Source organism: Theobroma umbraticum, unplaced genomic scaffold (assembly GCF_002168275.2).
Source record: "Theobroma umbraticum cultivar Fairchild unplaced genomic scaffold, ASM216827v3 scaffold_95.0, whole genome shotgun sequence".
NCBI lineage: Eukaryota > Viridiplantae > Streptophyta > Magnoliopsida > Malvales > Malvaceae > Theobroma > Theobroma umbraticum.
Window position 1 is genome coordinate 11,743,386 of NW_018397257.1, and position 16,729 is coordinate 11,760,114.

The 16,729-nt window shown below is 37.7% G+C and overlaps 3 protein-coding genes across 4 annotated transcripts; all 3 read right to left on the reverse strand.

Moving 5' to 3' along the window:
- Positions 1–28: 28 nt before the first annotated feature.
- LOC110412954 (HEAT/U-box domain-containing protein) lies at positions 29–11,993 on the reverse strand. Of its 2 annotated transcripts, XM_021423619.2 has the most exons (17): positions 11,716–11,993; positions 11,517–11,634; positions 11,347–11,409; positions 11,000–11,077; positions 10,280–10,371; positions 9,697–9,799; positions 9,041–9,193; positions 7,709–8,367; positions 7,128–7,581; positions 5,985–6,511; positions 4,875–5,604; positions 3,582–4,293; positions 2,210–3,252; positions 1,675–2,133; positions 1,055–1,285; positions 504–966; positions 29–299 (listed from the first exon to the last, which is right to left on the reverse strand). In XM_021423619.2, exons 1-16 carry the CDS (start codon positions 11,769–11,771, stop codon positions 739–741), a joined length of 5,706 nt encoding a protein of 1,901 aa, XP_021279294.1. In that variant the 5' UTR covers positions 11,772–11,993; the 3' UTR covers positions 29–299; positions 504–738. The 2 variants fall into 2 exon arrangements, with proteins under 2 accessions (XP_021279294.1, XP_021279295.1); XM_021423620.1 differs by lacking the exons at positions 11,517–11,634; positions 11,716–11,993 and having other exon boundaries at positions 11,000–11,270; positions 11,347–11,403.
- Positions 11,994–12,286: 293 nt separating this feature from the next.
- Positions 12,287–14,311, reverse strand: LOC110412957 (LURP-one-like protein (DUF567)). Its single transcript, XM_021423622.2, has 3 exons — positions 13,935–14,311; positions 13,507–13,716; positions 12,287–13,030 (listed from the first exon to the last, which is right to left on the reverse strand). Exons 1-3 carry the CDS (start codon positions 14,217–14,219, stop codon positions 12,860–12,862), a joined length of 666 nt encoding a protein of 221 aa, XP_021279297.1. The 5' UTR covers positions 14,220–14,311; the 3' UTR covers positions 12,287–12,859.
- Positions 14,312–14,755: 444 nt separating this feature from the next.
- Positions 14,756–16,445, reverse strand: LOC110413061 (tetrahydroanabasine acetyltransferase-like). Its single transcript, XM_021423783.2, is given in 2 exon segments — positions 14,756–15,208; positions 15,210–16,445. Coding segments are annotated over 2 exon segments (1,470 nt in total). The 5' UTR covers positions 16,227–16,445.
- Between the last annotated feature and the right edge of the window lie 284 nt (positions 16,446–16,729).

Below are 16,729 nucleotides of genomic sequence, written 5' to 3' on the forward strand. Positions count from 1 at the left end.
AAGATAGAATCTTTGCTTGAACCACAAGTCAACAAATATAAGACTACTTGGAAGAAGCAAAGATGTACATCTCAACTTATTAGGAGTAATATGTAATCTTAACGAATATTCTTTTAAATTCTAAACGGATTGCACAACACTAAATCATGGCATGTCAAAATCATGTGACTTATTACTTTCGTACTTATGATTTACAGCAGTTAAAACCTTGGACATCATAAATCCTAATTTAGTAAAGCATGATAAGCTTTGATTCTTGATAAAATTAGCAAAATACCCGATGACGGCAGCATCAAAACCTGTCAGTGAAATGCATGGAAGATATCAGAGAATGAACAAACAAAAACATATAAATAAAATGAAACACGACCAGAAAAAGAAAAGCCTCATTACAGAAGCACATTGCTCCAGAAGTATAAACAGAATAGCATCATTCTATATAATATCACTTTAATTTTGCTCAATAGAACACTTCTTGGGGATAAAACCAACTCTGTGCATACCTGTGTATGCACATGGGTGCATGTCTGACAAGTCGAGAGCTTGCGTTGTCATTACATGTACACACTAAGCCTCCAGTCAGAACTAACATCCATTATTTTCATCTTTGAACGCTGAACACATGATCTAAGTTACTATTCTGCTAGCATAATTCACTTATTTCCTCAAATGAAGGCAGACACGTAACAGAGCCGCAAAAGTACCACGAAAACCCGTAACTCAAAATTTAATTCAAGGTTAGAATGGAGACTGGCATAATGGGCATGAAGATTTGTGAGAAGTTGAGAACCACTTGTAGAGGCATGCTGCATGGAATTTGTGTTTGCAGGTCTTGCAAGCAAGACGAGGAAGGCTGTGGTTTGCAGTGTGGATAACACTGTAACATATAGGGCACTCCTCAACACCTTCAAATTCCTTGTCAAAATTGCGCTTCCATATTCGTATAGCCTCAGCTAAAGCTCCATTCTGCATCAAAGACGAAGTCCAACTCGTGAATAGCACAAAACTAAAAATGAAATGGAATGCAGATAAAATATCAACTCATAGCTAGTACCTGATTACGAACAAACAACATCATAGACATCAACCACTTCCTCTGCTTCACTTCACTTATCCCTAGGCTCCTCACACAATCAACATCTACTGGACGTAACGGGTAAGATGCAGGAAGACGAATAATTAGATCCATTCCTGTCTCATCTTTTGTATAGGTAGCAACAACCTCATTTGCTGATTTGCTTACACTCACTGAAAAGTTCTCATCAGCAAAGTTTGCTGTCTTTATCTGCATACCAGAAGAAACTTGTCGGAACTATGTAATTAACTACAGAGTTGAACATAACATATATTTTTTGCCATCTCTTCCTCTTCAGGTCAAGTATTCAAAAACTTCAAACAAAGTGCATCAGAGAGCAAGTCAGGAAACAATAAACTTCAATTCACTACTGATAAGTGGTTTCCTTCAATTCAATTTCCATCTCGTTGAAGCAGAAGGAAGCTAAAGCATGCATTTGTCATTGGAGGATGATTGATATAGTAATTCTTACAGCACTTAAGTATCCAGATCATTCACAAAAACCTTGAAATTCAACAAGTGCAATAGTTGCTTGCTAAATTTGTTAACAATGTACTATGGTCATCGAAAATAGAAACATCTTTGTTAAATCTACATACCAGGGACAGTTCGTTTGCAACCAGAGGAGGACTGCACCATGCTCTGGTAAATGATTCGATCATTGATGAAGTAGAACGATCACGTAAATCACTAAACCATCCCCGCACATAAGCAGGAAGCAGGCGAAGCATAAGGCCGTATATGGCTCCAGTAAGTGCAGCCATTTTCACAGGTTCAATAGGCCAAAGGGATTCCACAGAAAACAATAATGACCCTGTCGTGATGGAATGTGTTGCTGCAGTTGCAGCCTCTGATAAAACCTTAGGAGGCTCCCCATCTTTCTTTTTTAGAACATGCATTAAACATAAGTCAGAAGGGAGATGTTGGAAAAGGCAATCTAGAATCGACGGATTAGCAGAATTTTGAATATATTGCACCAGTCTCTCCCTTGGAGCTGATGATGAAGGTAATGACGACAAATGGGATAACAACAAAGACCATGCAAGGAACAGATGTACCTGCAAATATGAAGAAGATACCATTATACAAATGGAAAACTATTTCATCAAATTTTAGAAAGTAAATTAAATATACCCGCTGCTCTGCTGCTAAATCTATATCAAGAACATCATAAGGTAATTTCTCAATCATGTATGATAATTCCTCAGTCAAATGGATATCCTCTTCTGGTGAGATATCAAGATGACCTGACTCCTGGTAGGCACTTGGATCAACATCCAAGCAACGTACACTTCCTTCACCAAAGACAGCCAACTTTGAAACAGGTTCTGTTGACAAAACAGCATAGGCAGCAAGCTGCAAAGATGGTATTGGTCTGGAAGAAAAGAGGATGGCATACAAAGAGCAAACAGGCCCTTTGCTTAGCCCCCAGAGTTTGACTGATTTGACTGCTTCATCTCTTGTATGTGCAGGAGATTTGATGACGCTTGAAGCAACCAATTCCCAGAAAGACTGATGACAAAATCGAGAAGCTGATATAATGGCCGCAGCCTCATAAGAATATGAACCAGCAATGGCCTCAGCAATGCCAGTGGAAAAGAATAAGCGGAGAATACTTTCTAGAATCTGTTTTTTTATAGGATCCCATCTTTCTGTTCTCAAGGGGTTTAAATTATCTGTGTCTTCTGTTGGTTGGAATTCCAAAATCCCACAAAAAAGGGAAAATGAGATGAGGGAATTTTTGGTGATATTTATAAGGGAAAGGTCAGAAACCAACACAATCTGTTCAAGTTTTTTACAAATAAGATCCAAGTTATCAGAAGAAGACTGTTCAGTGACTGCATCATTAACATTTTCAGCAACTTCCTCCATCATCACCACTGCTGATTCAATCCAGCATCTTAGATGGGAAAATAGAAACTCCCAATCTTCTTCATCAAATTCCCTCCAGCAACAACCAACCAAAATCACCATTAGCTTTGATAGCAACATCTGCACCACTGGCGACTGATTAGCTGCAATTGATCTACTGTTATCATGTCTCTGCTTCCGAAATAAATCCAGTAAGAGAATTCTCTCATCATGACCAATGTTTCTATCCAGCTTCATCACTTCAGCACCTCCCACGGCCCTTAAAGGATAACAGGAGAAGACCAAGTGGAACCATTCTTCCATTTCTGTTAAAAGAAAAAAAAAAGGATGAAGAACCATTAACACTATTTCAAATAGAAATCTCAAATTTCAATCAAATGATGCAAGATATATCAGGGGAGTGAATGCTTTTTCGCCATGGCCACAACAAACACATGCAACCAAATAAAAATGATGAAGACCTAGATAACAGATACAAATTTTTATAAGAAGCTTTTCTTTGTTTCAATCGCAAGTCTCATACCATGCATCACAGGGACAACAAATACTATTCAGCAACCATTTTGGCCCAAAAGCAATCAGTTTTATACCATAAAATTAACTTTCAACATGAATGAGAAAAAGGCATGCATACCTTGTCCAGTTTGCCAAGTGACCAAAGGTGGAAATATTAGAATCCTCTGGAGCCAGCCTTTGATAGTATCTTGGATCTGCTTTTCATCAAGTGGATCAGGTTTAACATCTACATTACTACATCCACTGGATCTGATACTTCTTTGACAAAATGTTGGTACAAGAACACATAAAATCGGAGGAAGTATTCTCAAACAATTTGTGTTTACTGCTTCACCGATAAAGAGTTTATTTACTAGAAGCTGAAACAGAATCATGGCCTTTTCTATTCCCCATATATTTTCTTTTAACAATGTGAAAAGGAAAGATACAAGAGCTCTCAAAAAGGGCTCTTTTATATCCTCTATATCCTCCATATCTTCACCTAAAGTAGGCCATGCATGAAGTGACCTCTGTGCACAGTTTTCACCACGAACGAGAGCACCATCAAGTAAAGTGTTGAAAATGGAATCCAAGAAACCTCCATAGGAAGAATAATTTCTCCTCTTGGCAAATGAGATCAGTAGAGGCAAGAAAGAGGTCGCAGCACTTCCTCCTGGCCATTTCCATGTGCATAGTATTTCTGCAGCAAGCCAAGCTCGAGAAGTAACCTCATTATTTGTTGTATCCTTGGTTGGTAGTGGTGGAGTGTCCATTTCATCGCCAGCAATGACTTTATCAAACCCAAGCTTAGAGATAAGATTATCTATTAAAGAAACGAACTTGTAGCATGCCTGCATCCAAGATACACTTGCTTCTGTTAGTCCTTGAGTTCAACCTCATTCTAGATATTGCAGAACTTTAAGAAATTGCAAAATAGTATCAAATTTATGCTTTATTCTCAAGAAATAAAAAATAAGACTAGACAATATTTCATGGATAATCAAAGGAATGCAAAAATTCAACTCAGTCAACCACTCATACAATCTGAAGCACTCACTAAACATCAATGATATGCTTATGAAATACTTAAATGTGTCATTCACTATAGGCTCACCTAAAACAGTGTACTCGGGTTCTACAGACCACTCAAGACAGTAGAAAGACTAACAAGGCGTATGGAAGCACAAAAGCTAAACTAGATACGCACTTTCAATCCATCCCACTACAGCTAATTTGTTACCATATTTTTTAGGAGACTGCTTGCAGCATAACAGGGGCAATAAATGACATCTTACGATGTGTCTGTGTGTGTTATATATCTATGTGTATTATATAAAATATGCATGTATGTATATGCAGATAAATATGTAGATAGAGACAGAGTGAGAAGAACTATGCCAGCAAGAACAGTTATGAATATAATGCCACTCACACTTGCATAGACTCTTTCAGTATCTGATATAGCTGGTCCTTTCAGGGAATTGAAGTCAGGTATGATCCACCAAGGCCACATGTCACCCTTGCTTAGAAGATGATCTAACAGATTTTGTTCCTCATACTGATCCTGACACAGACACTCAAGCACTTCAATCATCATCGGGCAGCACAGAGACACAATTTTATTGGTCTCTAGTTTATCTTCCTTGAAGATGGCAGACCTAATAATGCAAATCAAGATACTCCTTATTCCTTTTCTCACATCTCTGCTGAAGCTTTTCCACAAATTCCTTATCTTAGATTGATAACCATGAGCTAATTCACAAATATCCAACCGCACCTTGATTCTTTTCCTGGATTCATCATCAAGAGCATCGTCTACTGCTAGTGTCATCCTATACTCCCAGTCAATAATAAACACTGCCGCTGAAATTCTTGAAACCAAGTCACTTTCCTCATCAAGTGCCCTTAAGCAAAAGAAACTACCCTCAAGTATTTCAAGAGCAAAACGAGCCATTTCAACCACATTTGCGGGATTCTTACTTTCCAATCCAAGGCCTTCTTCTACATAAGTAAACAAATCACTTGCCAGCTTAACAGAATTGAAAGAGGAATCCAGAATAAAAGAAACTAGCTTTCTTGAAACCTCCTTGAATATCAGGATGACTGACTTTCTAGAAACAAATGAATCTAGATTGCCTTCTGTTGCACCACCAAGAACAGAACTGCAGACAATAAAAACAATAGGGTTAAAGCACACAACCATAAAATGCATGAATCAACAAAAATATGCCTGGAGTTAACATGAGAGACAATTCTCCACACCTAACAAATAATTAGCCTATTCTTTGAGAATGTATGACCTAGAAATATAGGTCTCCCTACATCCCCAAAATCATTAATCTAGTTTCAAGGATATCCAAGAAAGCAAACAACTAAAGACTACAGTTTTCCAAGAAATATGACTGGCCATGGCATTGACAAGATGCACTATGGAAAAAGAAAGCATATGGCTAGTTGTTGAAGTACTGTTTTACTAGTAATATTATTCAAAGTTAACAATCTTCTTAGTAAATACTGATATTATGCTTTTCAATTCACATACCACACAAACTGCACATCAGAAGTTCCAAAAGGAGGAAGGGAAAAGGCAGCAGAAACAGCAGCTGTTTCAAGAAGCTCATGATGCCATTGATCTGGGAGGGAACCTAGCCGACGGAAAGAATCTTCTCCCACCTTCCTTCTCCTAACCTCATTTCTTGCTTTCTCCAAAAGCATCGCCAACACTGCTAAGTGATTTGAGTCCACGGAGCCCAACCCAACCTTAGAACTTACCAAGTCAATTGCATATGTGATAATAGCATGCCACTGCTCAGGGAAACATTCATCATCAAGCAATGCAAGCAACAGATCTAGTCGAGCACTGGTACCACAATTATATCCATGCAAACACCAGGGAACAAATGTTTCCTTGTAAACTTGAAGAAAATACTCCAGTTTCAGCTCACTCTCCTTGTCATGGGGAGGATCACGAGAAACTGCATCATTATTGGAGAAAAGCTCTTGGAGTACCTTGCGCGCTCCAAATATTGAAACTGAAATAGACAATAGCCTCACACCATTTGGTGAATCCTAAAGTGGAGGTAAATCCAAAAGTGAATATTCAAATAAAAGCATGTGTAAATAAGAGATAATGCCAAAAGGACAAGGCAGGATGCAGTGTTTCTTGAGCTTAACGAGTACATGACTTAGGATTATCATTACAGAGGTGAAGGATTGATGCAAAGCAGGAGGAATGGGACTCTGGGATGCTATCCTAGCCAAATTAAAATTGCTGTGGTCATTTCAATTTTTCACCAAACAACACTTCATTTCTTCTTTTGACATTTCTATACAGAAAAGACAAATAAAGAAATAGAAAAAGCACTAAGTGCTAAGAAGAAAAATTAATAAAAACACTCCCTAGTTTACGAAGCTAAAGATTTTCTTTCCAGAGGATAACCAGAAATTGATTTTTCATCCAGTTCACAATCACCCATAGCACAATTACAAGCAGCAGCAGTAATAACTTGTTATTTCTCATAAACAACAATTAGTTAAGGAAAACTCTTCTACAGTATGCAAGTACTTAAAACCACACATCCCATCCTACATGCATTTGCATAGTCACATAAATAGCACATATAAGAAGTATAATCAATCAATTGCTATCTGAAAAACATTAAGAGTTCATGCAGTGGTAACTTACAAGTGATCTGATCAATGGGAAAGACGTAGACAACATTGGTCCCACTAAATGCAGCAAAGGCCAAGCTTCACCCTTTTGATTCACATGTCGATCCACTAGCGACAGAAATTTAATAATTGGTTCCATATTCAATGTTGTCTGTTCGGTAACCACTTTTTCCTGAAGCAATCCCTGGCACGTTGCTTGAAATGCCATACAAAAGAAATAAAGAAGATCCTGTTCCAATGAATAAACACCAGAAAGAATTTCAACAATGCATTTTCCCAACTCTTGCAGATAACTTATCGGATACTTAATATTCTGTGTTTCCATTGCCTTTCCACGAAGAGGCTGATCACTATCCTGGTCTTTCAAGCTCACAGATGATGTGTAGTCTTGCCACAGAAGCTTTACAAGGATATTATTGATAAGGGTGATCCGAATATGAGAAATGGAATCAACACTGTCACAAAATCTGGTACGAATAAGAAGATATGAATTAGCATTCTAAAGAAAATAAATGATACAAAAAGTGAGAAGAATTAGGAACATCTGAACCACTAAACAAAAAGGAGTGCAGAGGGAGAGCTCAATTAACTCACCTAGAGGCGTTATGTAATCCCCAAAGAAAACACTCTCTAAATGCCCTGAAAAATGCTAGTCGATCCACATTTGAAGAATGAACTGGGTTCCTTCCAGCCCATAGGTTATGGAAAAAATCAAGAAAAATATTGTCTCCTGATAATGCTTTAGAAGGAATAGCATCTAAGAAGAGAACCAATGCCGGATAAGAAACTTGCTGAGATCCAAAGCACCCGTTCCTAATAAAAGACCAAAATCGATTGAATACAGATTTCTGAACATTTATGGTAGTCCAACTGTCAGGAAATCTCTTTGAAAATAGCAAAATTGCATCCCACATCGAAGAATGACAAGCAGGATCTTTTTCCTGGAAAGCACCAAGAACTGCTGCAGCAAGGGTTTTCATATTTCCCTCATCAAACGCCTGAGGAATGTTTTTAATGAAACTTCTTAAGACTGAGTATGTAGCTGACCGAATTGCAGGGCTTTCAGACTTCAAAAAATCCAGAAAATATTTATGGGTAGAGAAGAGTTTTTCAGCAAAGGAAATAGCAGTCGCCCTGGCCTTTGAAGCATGTTTTGGTTCAGCAGATATGTTTTCAAAACCAGGTCTTTCTATTTGCACCGAGACCAAAACATCAAGTAGTGTTGCCAAAGCCAGCAATGAAGAAGATATAACCTGCAATTAAAGACATAGGAGGAAACTTACAAAATATTTCATGGAAACATAACAAACAAACCCAAGCAACAACATCAAAGGTCTGCAAATGTTTACATTCCTCAAATAGTGATTTCAGCAAATATCAAACATTGTACATATTTTTGTTTGAAAATACATAGATGCATTAGCGTGAAATGTGAATGTAACTTTGATATGCTCATGCAAGCATTCATGCACATATAAACATATAATGTGCATGTGTGGTTGGATAACTTAAGGAACTGGGGAGAGTTGGAAGTGGTGAAGAAAGATTAAGCACCTGATTTTCTCCAAGTAGCCTCAAAAACCTATATGGTTATAGTTCTTCACAAATATAAGTGAAGGCACTAGATCAAGAATAAAACCAAAAAGAAAAACAAAAGTAAAAATTGAAAAAATAAAAAAAGAAGACAACAGATTAAAGCTGGGGATAACTCATTTTATTTACCCGAGCAATCCCAAGAAATTTTAAGCATCAAAGGAAAAAAATTGAATAGTTTAGGATGACATACTTATTGCAATTTATAATCAATTCAATCATAAGGGAAAAACAAATGCAAGAAGTTGTTCAGAATGAGAAGGTTAAGTAATATAGACTATTACTCTTTTCCTTAACCAAAACCATATCCAAAAGAGATCCCTCAGTGCATACCTGCTGGTGCATCTCTTGCAATTCATCCAAGGCAACTGTTTTATCAGACAAATTTTGTGGTGTAAGCTTCAAATTTTCTTCCAAATACATAAAAATCTCCGCTGTGCATAAGATTAAAGCATCTAATCTCTTTTCCTGAGCAGGGAAGGCAGCCTGTTGTTCACAATCAAATGATTAAACTGATTAAAACTAACTGTCCTAAGCCCACATCCTTGGACATTGAAATGTTAAAAAAGTTAGAACTACATGCATAGGCTACATTAAAATTCTATTTACAGCTTAAAGGATGTCAAGAAGATTGAACCTTCAGAAAACATGAATTTTGATTCAAATCATACTCAATCCATTTTCCATGGGGAAACAAAATCTACACAGTATTCATGAGTACATACATAAGCTTGAGCTCAAACTAAGCAGGGCCAACTACTATTAGCAACAGACTTGTTTTCCAGCTACAGATCTCAAGATCCACTTATCAAACAATTGGGCTTGATTGGAATAACTCCAGTGCCCTTCAAAATATCTTTAGCATTCTACGTTTACTACAGTACATTACCTCCCTGTTTTAGATGGCTTGAAAGCTTGAAATATATAATAAGAAACTATTTCCAATTTTCCATTTTGGCCAACAATGGTTAATAACTAGGAGGTCAAACCTGTAATGAGCGCTTTGCAGCTTGGGAAACTTCAGAACTTGGATCAAATTGAGAGAACCACCATGGTCCCATCAACGACTTCAAATGTGGAGCCAAATCTCTTCTGCGAAGACATATAAGAGATCAACAAGTTTTTATTGCATTAAAAAACAGGGCAAATGATTGCACAAAAGAAATATGAGGGAAAATAACATCATGCTTCTTTTACTTAGCCTCTCTTCATAAGGCAGTCCATTCTTTCTAACCTCTTACCTCTTCTGACTCAATAGATGTGGTTTTTTAGAATAAAAAACATTAGTATCAGTTTCTAATCTACCATAAAAATCATTTTTCAAAAGATTAATGAGGAGGAGAATTTAGCAATCTTAGTTGTTTTAGCTTTGCATTAGTTTCTAAATTACCAAACAAAAAGATGTTCACTGACTTAACACCTAGAAGACCAAATCTTGTATGTCTTTCACCATTCATAGGATCAAACTTTTATAATTAATATCCTTCACTACAATGTGTCCATTAAGTTATGTATTACAAGAAGATTTGAAATAACATTCATTAGCAAATAAAAAGGAAAAGAAGTTCAAACCCGACAGAGGTGACAAGAATTGTCGTTGTTTCGTGAGTAGCTCGCCGAACCTCCCGATTATAGTCCAGCAATAGCTTCTTGTATTCAAATGCCTGTATGAATAAGAGCATAGCAATATTGGAACATGTTAATTCAAGCACAAGGCTTGAAAAACTGAAGTTCACATTAATCCATTAAATCATTGAGTATTTTTCAAGTTTTAGTGTTTTTCTTTTCACATTAGAATGAAGCCAAACAAGGAATTCAGTCATTAAATTTTCCTATACCAGAGTTTCAGTTAAGTATTGAATTAAAATTTTGGAGTCTTTAAAATATCATTCTAGAAAATAGAAAAAGAATAGATAAGAAACCACTTTAGTTTGCTTTATTCCACATATCTGCTGTCTCAAAGAACAAAGAAATCGAAATTTTGTCTGCAATTCCGATAGTTAGTATCTACTATCCAATTTCAAGACATTCTCACTTTCACCACTTTCTTCTTTGTTCTTCTCCTTATGAAGATGCCATTTGTTCAAATTTTTCTATATTACAACACTAGCAAGTTGTAAAGCATAGCTTACTGAAGCCCATTTTTCTTTCCATGTCAATTTCTTTCTCTAGGCACTGTTCATTCCCTACCTATCTTTTCTTTAAAGGTCTACTGCTAGTATTAATTCATATAAAATCAACTTAGTTGAAGCATCTGCAATGACCAGTGAAGAGCAAAGAATGAAATCATACCCATTGTGGAATGATTGGTACTATTTCCTTTCCAGACCTTTGCTTCAGCAGCGCAGACAAAGATGCCAGAGCTTTCAGCTGTTAATGAAGAAGAAGCTGGCGATTACACAGAAATTAAGATAGATACAAATTACAGAAAAGGGATTCTCCTTGATCATGACGATACACTCAATTCATTATCAAAACGGCAACGGGATGACACTACTCAACCTCAGCAATTACATCTAAAAAAAATCCAACGACCTAAAAACTAAGATATGTCCAATGAGACCTGCAAAAGATAGAAAGATGTAATATTCGAGGCTTGAAAGAGAGTTCATGGCAGATATTTGCGAAAACAGTACTACCTTGGTAGTAGGATCCTTCCTCGCCAGCCTTTTTAGGTGTTGTGCCACTTCACTATCTATATCCTGTAATTGCAAAAGCCACCAGCATTAACTCATCCCGTTGACAGAATAAATTCACTAAATTTATTAACAAAGCACAAAATTTTTAGCGGGAAAGAGGTATTGAATACCAGAAACTGGCTAGAGTCTTCGCCGGAGATAGACGAATCGAGACGAGAGCTACCGACGTAGCCACCGAATCCCACCGCTGCCGCAGCCGAACCTGACGGCAATAGAGAAGCCGCAAGGCTGCCGAAAAGGTCAAAATTTTAGCTTACAGATAAATAAAAAAAGGTTAATTTGTCAATACAAAAAAACAAACAAACCAACCTGCTGCTTGAAGCGCGCGACTTGCTCCTTGCTCCTTCACCCTTCTGCCTCCCCATTCTGCTATACTTAGACAACAACAAAAAAATTAAAAAAATAAAAGCAAAAACCCGATAAAATTGTTGCTGTGAAGAAGGTTTTGTATACAGAGAGGAATAGAACTGAAGGGGAAAGCCCTGTTTTTGAATTTATTGAATCAAAGGCGGTGTGGGAAAAGTGCCTTGCTTTCTAGCAAGGGAAGAAGCCTTCGGGCAATCAGAAGTTTGTCTGGGCTAATTTTTTCGTTTTCCCTTTCTTTTTTTTTTTTTGGAAAAAAAAAACTCAATGAACTACTTTATACCAATTTACAAAGTATTTTAATAATATGATTTTGATTTAACGATTATTATTTTTTAAAAAAAATTATTAGGGTTCAAAATTCGAATCCTCACTCAGACCTTAGACCATTTTAATTACTTGACATATTCCTTTAAACACCACTAAATAAATAAGATCAGAAAAGAAAATGGAATCCTTTGCTCATGTACTGTAAGTAAACTTTAGACTATACCCCCAAGCTTGAAATGGGCCTAAAAGAAGATGCATTCACAATTCAATACTTGAGTCATCTAATACTTTTCAAATTTACAAAGCCACAAGGTATAAAGAGCATACACAAGTTTCTTCTTTCCTATATATAGAAGAAAACAGAGAAATCTATTTTATATTTTTAGCATTTTTCACCAATCAAAGAATTGGCCAATTCTTCTTTTGGCCATAAGCATCTGCCAATTCTGGCTGCCAACTTTTGACAAAGTACTCCCTTGCATTGAACTGAAAAGATTTCCCTCAATCCAAACAGCTTATTCTCTTTCCTTTCTCCAAAATATTTCCGTCTCCATCGTCTTCGTTCTACTACACCATCCTCCCAAAATCATGGCCAGTTGGCCACCACCGCATATTACCATCTCAGCTGCCATCCCACCACCGTCTCCTTGTAACCAAATCTCTCTCCATCCTGATTTTTGAGGCATAATTGTTAATATTATCTGCATGATCCCCAGAAGCATATTGCAATGTCTAAAACTGCTATAAACCACCCTCTGCCTCAAGTGTTTGTGTTTTCCCATATTTTCCTTTTGTTAAGCATGTTGGTGTTTTCCCAATCTTATATCGATAAGGGGAATTTATCCAAAACTTGGAATTTTTTGGGGCCATTATCCAAGAATATCACCACGAGTGCCACAACCAAAGAAGGATCTACAGAGCCAGGAAAAATAGTTATACGAAATTTACTCCTTCTGACATAAACCTGCCGAAGCTTGTGCATAAGACTGGTCTGCATCAATGAAAGCATAGAATTAGAATGAGAAAATTTGCAGCATTGAAACTATGAAACAAGAATGACAAAAGAACCTATGTTGTATGAACCAGTAACATAATTCAAAGAGTGGCCTATAACAAGGGACCAGAAATAGTGAGATAAGTTTCTAATCGCATTACAGAAGATGATATAGATATCTCATGCCATGATCAGACTACTTCAGTATATCTTTAATATCTCCTATGTAAAATAGCTGTTTGAAATTTCGACAAAGGAAAAACATCCACCATAGGTTAATATAGTCGAGAAGAGAAAACCATTTAGAGTGGTAAGATCACAATGACAAAGGGGACATGGCAACAATATCCTGAAACCAGATGGGAGTGACAAAGGGTATTTCATTTATCCCATGTTTGCAGGAAACAGTTGAGTTCATAACAGTCAAAGTAGAAACTAATTTTTCTCATTGAGGCCTCAGTTGTAGATTATACCTGAGCCACAAGGGAATCTCCTTTGTAGATGGTGCAAGATCTTTGGAAATGGCAGCCTTTCACCTTGAAATCACAGGTTAACTCTCCTTGATTTTCAGTACCAAGAAATACCTCCAACTCTGTTCTAGTGAACTTATTCGACACTCTCTGCACTTTGAATACCAAACCCTTCTTGCCATCATCGCCATTGAAACCTTGCCAAGACCCGTCCTTGAAACAGGAAACAAATGAGCATTTACTTTTGGGAATCTCCCAAAACGACGAATTTCAACAACTTAACACAAAATTCAATCATATAATGATTCAAATCAACCAAAAGAATAACAATCTACAACAAATTGCAGAACACAACATTTAAAACATAAAAAGATTACTTCAAGAATAAAAGTGACCCAATTTCATTAATTTGCATAGATTTAGAGACTAACATGGTGACGGTAGGTAGAGATGAGGGGATTGCCCGCGGAATCGAGGAGAACCGTCCGGTCATCTGCTGATGATAGAGAAGTTTGACGGTTGACCCTGAAAACGATCTTCCCGGAAGAATCAGCGAATCCTAGGACGCCACGTGGGAGACCCGGGTGTCTCTTGGATACGAACAGATCGATCGGGATGGGCGAATTCGCCGGACGTACCGGAGCCGAAGTAGTCATTGGTATATTATCTCGCTCAGCTTCCCAGGCATGCAAAACTAAATAAATTGTCGACACCATTTCCCTTTTAAAGATTCTAACAAGAAATAAAAGCTGACCAATAAAGACAAAAAAAATAAGGTAAAAATTAAGAATTTCAATGAAAATTTTTCTTCATAAAGAAAACGAGATAGCAAGCGCTCCCGGTTTCAACTTCGGAGAGTACGCGGAAAGACCAGAGAGGAGGCATCACTGAAAGCCCAGAGAAATCATCTGACCCGACAAGAAGAAAGCCCACACAGCAATTTAGAAGTTAATGGCCTGAACGCACTGGATCCGCCCAACCTTTTTTTTTTTAACATCTTTTTTCTCTTTGTTTAGACGAATAAAAATAAATTATCATATCGGATAATTTAAAATTTTTCACAAATAATTTATGATTTGAAGATTAAGGCCTAAAGGAAAATCACTTGAAGATTCAAATAGGGTGTATATTTTGTAGTTAGCTTTTTCATATATGTTTAAATAAAAGTTAAATTCTTTGATTTAATAAATTTTTAATTAAATCTTCACTGTCAAAGGAAGTTGAACTATTATTAATTTTTCTTCTTTTCTTTTCATTTTCTTGGGATATGAATCTTGGGATAATGGCGAAAGATGTACAATTTCCCCATGTTATAAAGCAGTGAGGTTATAAGGTAAGCACCATGCATGAGAGCATTCATCTCTTCCTTGAACTTGGCCATGGAAGCTCTAGGAAGGGAAACAAGCACTTTAACCCCACCTTTCATGAAATGGTCTAGCTTGCAAGGAGACATTAGAATACACAAGTCCACGTCCCCATATATTTTCCATGGCAGCGATGTCATGTTCACAAAACCTTTCCATCCGAAGTCCACTTCACCTCGTACGCCTAACTGTCTCCGATCCGTTAGCACCATCAATGCTCCGGTGGCTACATCAGGCTTGTTACTTAGTAGTCGGCGTTTCTCCGTCCGGCTCATGGCCGCCCTGATGTAGTCCTCGGTAGAAGCAAGTTGCTTGCTCTCTTTGATTAGTTTCACAACCTTGGAGGGTGGTCCTTCCTCCTTCGTCAAGGTCCCCTCCAGTCAATACAACATTTATAGTGATAAAAGCATTCCCATAATATCCATCAGGCAATGGTGGATTCAAGAGGTGCCTTATTCCTACAGCTAAACGAATCAAGGTTTTTCCATTGGGATCCGATTTTAAAGCTCTAAACCTCGATCTCCATACATAGGCACCAAGCACCTCAACAGTGGTAAAACTTTCCGTCAGGTGTTCATCTTGATCCTTACTTTCTTCCATCAAACTCGTTTTAAGTCTTTTAATACTCTTAGCAGTTACATAAAAGTATTCTTGGACAATGTCCTTAGTAGGCAAATATGGTGAAGTTGCTAAAGAATTCTTATCCAGCAAGAATTCAGAAGTTTCCAAGGCTGGTTTTGGCACCAGTCTCTCCCTCTGCCAGATAGGTTTCGCTGAGGGCTCACACCATTTCCTGGCAAGCTCAGTTAGCGCTCGAAAGAAATGAGCTGCACCAAATCCATCCAAAACTGTGTGTGCCATGCCCATTGCAGCCGTGAAACCTCCACAAGCAAACTTGGTCACCTAAAACATTACCTGGTGACACCCATTGTCCAAATCAGGTGGAAGATCCAAGACAAATTGTCTAGCAATTGCAACATCTATGCAGTCCAAGTAATTCAGAGAAGAAACCTTGCAATCCGCAGTTGCCACTGAGAAAGGCACCCCATCAGCTTTGCAGTTGATTTGAAGCTTTCCATCACTTTGCCTCTTCAGCTTTCGTGCTAGTGGATAGTAATGAACCAAGAGCTTGGAGAGAGCTTCCTCAATTATGCAAAGCTGGATCTGGTTGCTGACTAATTTTTGTTTAAGATCATTGTTTGCTTGATACGAGAAAATAATCTGACCAATACGCTCAAGGTTGGGATTGTTGTCGAGGGTGGATAAAGAAAGAACTTCTGTAGGTGTGCGTGTTGATGGTTTTACAAGCACAGTACATTTCCTTCCTACTGAGAACGGAATATTGCAATGGGCTGCCATGGTAAAAATATGAAGTTATCAAAGTCTAAGGTGAGAGTTGAAACTTGAAACTTGAAATTCAGGAAGGGTACGGCCATACTGATTATATAGGATTTTTATTAGAACTTTACCCCAATATTGTACCAATATGGCTTTATTCCTAATGCGTATACATCCGAAGAAGGTGGGTAAGTATTGCTTTGGCTCAACCCACTACAGAGCAACTTTGTAATAAACTATACGGAGAGTTGACTTCATGGTGCCTACTGCCAAGCATGACGGATGGCAAATTGGCAAATGGGCAAACACTCTAGAGTCTAGAGGAGCGAATCCTTTTAGGAAAAAAATGACAACTACCTAACCTGATCTTCATGGTTTGGGGCTTGACAATTGACATAATAAGTTGGGAAGTCGCTGGACTGGAGTTCAAGCTTATCAACAAGAGCTTGGGTGTTGGGGCCCTGCGGCCGTCTATCACCCTCAAACGATTGCCTAGAAATCTAAGTGCGACCTATAGTTGGGGG